The sequence below is a fragment of the Phyllostomus hastatus genome, unplaced genomic scaffold (genome assembly GCF_019186645.2).
Source record: "Phyllostomus hastatus isolate PE091 unplaced genomic scaffold, TTU_PhHast_1.1 phas_scaffold_760, whole genome shotgun sequence".
In the NCBI taxonomy this organism is placed as follows: Eukaryota; Metazoa; Chordata; class Mammalia; order Chiroptera; family Phyllostomidae; genus Phyllostomus; species Phyllostomus hastatus.
Genome location: NW_025334040.1, coordinates 375,709 through 378,306, shown reverse-complemented (window position 1 = coordinate 378,306; position 2,598 = coordinate 375,709). Strand labels below are relative to the sequence as shown.

Below are 2,598 nucleotides of genomic sequence, written 5' to 3'. Positions count from 1 at the left end.
AGTAAAGTGAGACTGTCCTGCAGCTGGTCCCCAAGAGCCACATGAGCACTCAGCTCTGACTCACACACATGCCTCTTACCTTGACCTCCCCTCTCATGTAGTCATTGTCCAGGCCTGATTCACAGGTCAAGGAAGGTGGACAATCACACAATGAATATAAATGTCCTTGAAAAAAACATGCCCTATGGTTGTCCCTGGGCATAGGGTAGGAGATGCCTAAGCAGGGACAGTGTCAATGTCAGCAATTAGGCCTCAGGCAGCAGAGCTCTGGGGCTTCCCCACCATGGCCTGGATCCTTCTGTCACGTCCTCACTCACTGCAGAAGGAGTTTGCTCCCAGGGACCCTGAGAGGATACATGGGGGGAGGCACTCTCACTGCCTTTTCCTGCTGCCATTGGAGCACAGCTGATGGTTTGTGCCATTAATTCTGCCACCTTCTAGCCCTGCTTCTGGTCCTGGATTACACAGTGCTGTCTCTGCCAGAGAGACAGAGAGAGAGAGAGTAGAGAGAGTGAATGTCATGTATTCCAATGTTTTCATTCCAGCAAATCCAGAGAGGCTAATGCAAAGGAACTATGGAAAATTATACAAAATATCTCAGTTATGATTATAGCTGATATTTTCTCAGATGACTCTACATATCAGTAGAATCCATGTCTTATCAGGAAAAATTTTCCTCAACCCACAGGGAGGACATTGGCTGAAGCTAGAATATGGTCACCTCTCTGGGTGACGATGGACCTGGAATTTGGGGACAGCAGCTGTGAAGAGGCCAAGGTCCACCTACAGAGTGTGTCTCTCAGATGTGAAAGCACCTCATGAAGGAAAGTGCTCCCTGAGTCACACTGTGTCCCTCAGGACCCACCAGGGTGCTGCCCTTCCTATGTGGGAGGGGCGCCTGGGGCTTGGGAGTGTCCCCACACCCAGCCTATCCTTCCCTCCATCCCACATTGGCTGCTAATCCCACACTGCATCCCACACTGGCTCCTTAAAGAGACCCCTGGTGTCTGGGGAAAGCCTGAGACAGTCTGTGCAAGTGGCAAACCTCTGGGTCATTTGCTGCTAACTTGCAAAAATATGGATGAAGAAATTGGTAATAAAGGCATTCACCTTTTTCTGTCATCCTTTCAGTGGTTATTTCTTACTAGTCTGTCCTTTCTCGTTCTTTCAATGGTCTCTAGTGACACTGTGTCCACACTCAGCCTTGGTCGGCTCCTTTACTGAGGCTGCTGGGTCAGAGCTGAGTGAGGGGAGACCCCGTGCCTTCACTCCCCACATGCCAACTCTGGTTTCCCTGAAGACTCCCCATAAGAGGAGGCAGTGGTTTTCACTGAACAAGGAACAAAATATTCTAATCTGAGGGACAGAGTGAGATTTGAGATGAGCTAGATCACTAGGGCCAGAGGGAAACACAGGCATCTCATCATGGAGGCCACAGACAATTCACAGAGACATTTAGCATTAAGGCCACCAGGGATGTAGGGGAACTGATTTGGTGACAGATGTCAACACTCTACATTCAAGGTTTTAGTCATGGTGCAGTCTTTGGTGTTGGGAGGCAACAGCACCTGTCTCTTTCCACATCTCCCCAGGGGACATCAGGGTGACACTGTGTCAGGACAAGACAGAGGGAACTGATTTGCATGAAGCACATGCTCCTCCTAGTGGGTCTGGGAGGCATGAAAAGGCCCCAAGGATACCTCCTTGCACCCCAGGAGCCTGAGGAGGCCGTGTCCTGTGAGTGTCCCCACCATGGCCTGGACGGTGCTCCTGCTCGGGCTCTTTGCTTACAGCTCAGGTCAGAGGAAGGGACTCTACATTCTTCGGGGACACAACAAAGCAGGGTCTTGGGGAAACCTAGTAACCCATAACAACACCTATATTTTTTCTGTCGATTTTAGGTGTGGATTCTCAGACTGTCGTGATCCAGGAGCCGTCACTGTCTGTGGCTCCAGGAGGGACAGTCACACTCACCTGTAGCCTTAGCTCTGGGTCAGTCTCTAGTAGTAACTACCCTGGCTGGCACCAGCAGACCCCAGGAAAGGCTCCCCGCACGCTCATCTACCAAACAAACAGCAGGCCCTCTGGGGTCCCTGAGCGCTTCACTGGATCCATCTCTGGGAACAAAGCCGTCCTCACCATCACGGGGGCCCAGCCTGAGGACGAGGCTGACTATCTCTGTGCTCTGTACACGGGTAGTTATACTCACACAGTGATGTGACCCCATGGGGAAGTGCAACAAAAACCTTCTTGTGTGGTCAGAATGCCTCAGCTTTAGTGAAAAGGAAAGAGAGAAGTTGGAAATGGTCAGCACAGGAAGGGGACCGGCTCCAGGGCCTCATTCCCATGTCCAGTGGTTATAGTTTACATGCCTCCACCAGTCTCCCCCAGCGTGTGCACATGTGTCCCATGTGACCCTGGCACAATGGGGCCCTGTCCTCCCCTCTCCCTAGACCATGACAGGGTGAATGCTAAGTGCAGACACATTAACCATCAGACACGCCCAGAGCCCTCACTGCCCCTTGTAGTCCTACCTGTATTCCAGGAGCTTTAACAGGATTTACTCTCATGTATTGATTTCACCCTGTGGACATCCTG

At 51.4% G+C, this 2,598-nt stretch overlaps 1 gene segment (V, D, J or C); it reads left to right on the top strand.

Annotated features, from left to right (window-relative positions):
* Nucleotides 1-1,714: 1,714 nt before the first annotated feature.
* Nucleotides 1,715-2,221, top strand: LOC123810829. The segment is given in 2 exon segments: nt 1,715-1,798; nt 1,902-2,221. Coding segments are annotated over 2 exon segments (366 nt in total).
* Nucleotides 2,222-2,598: the final 377 nt, after the last annotated feature.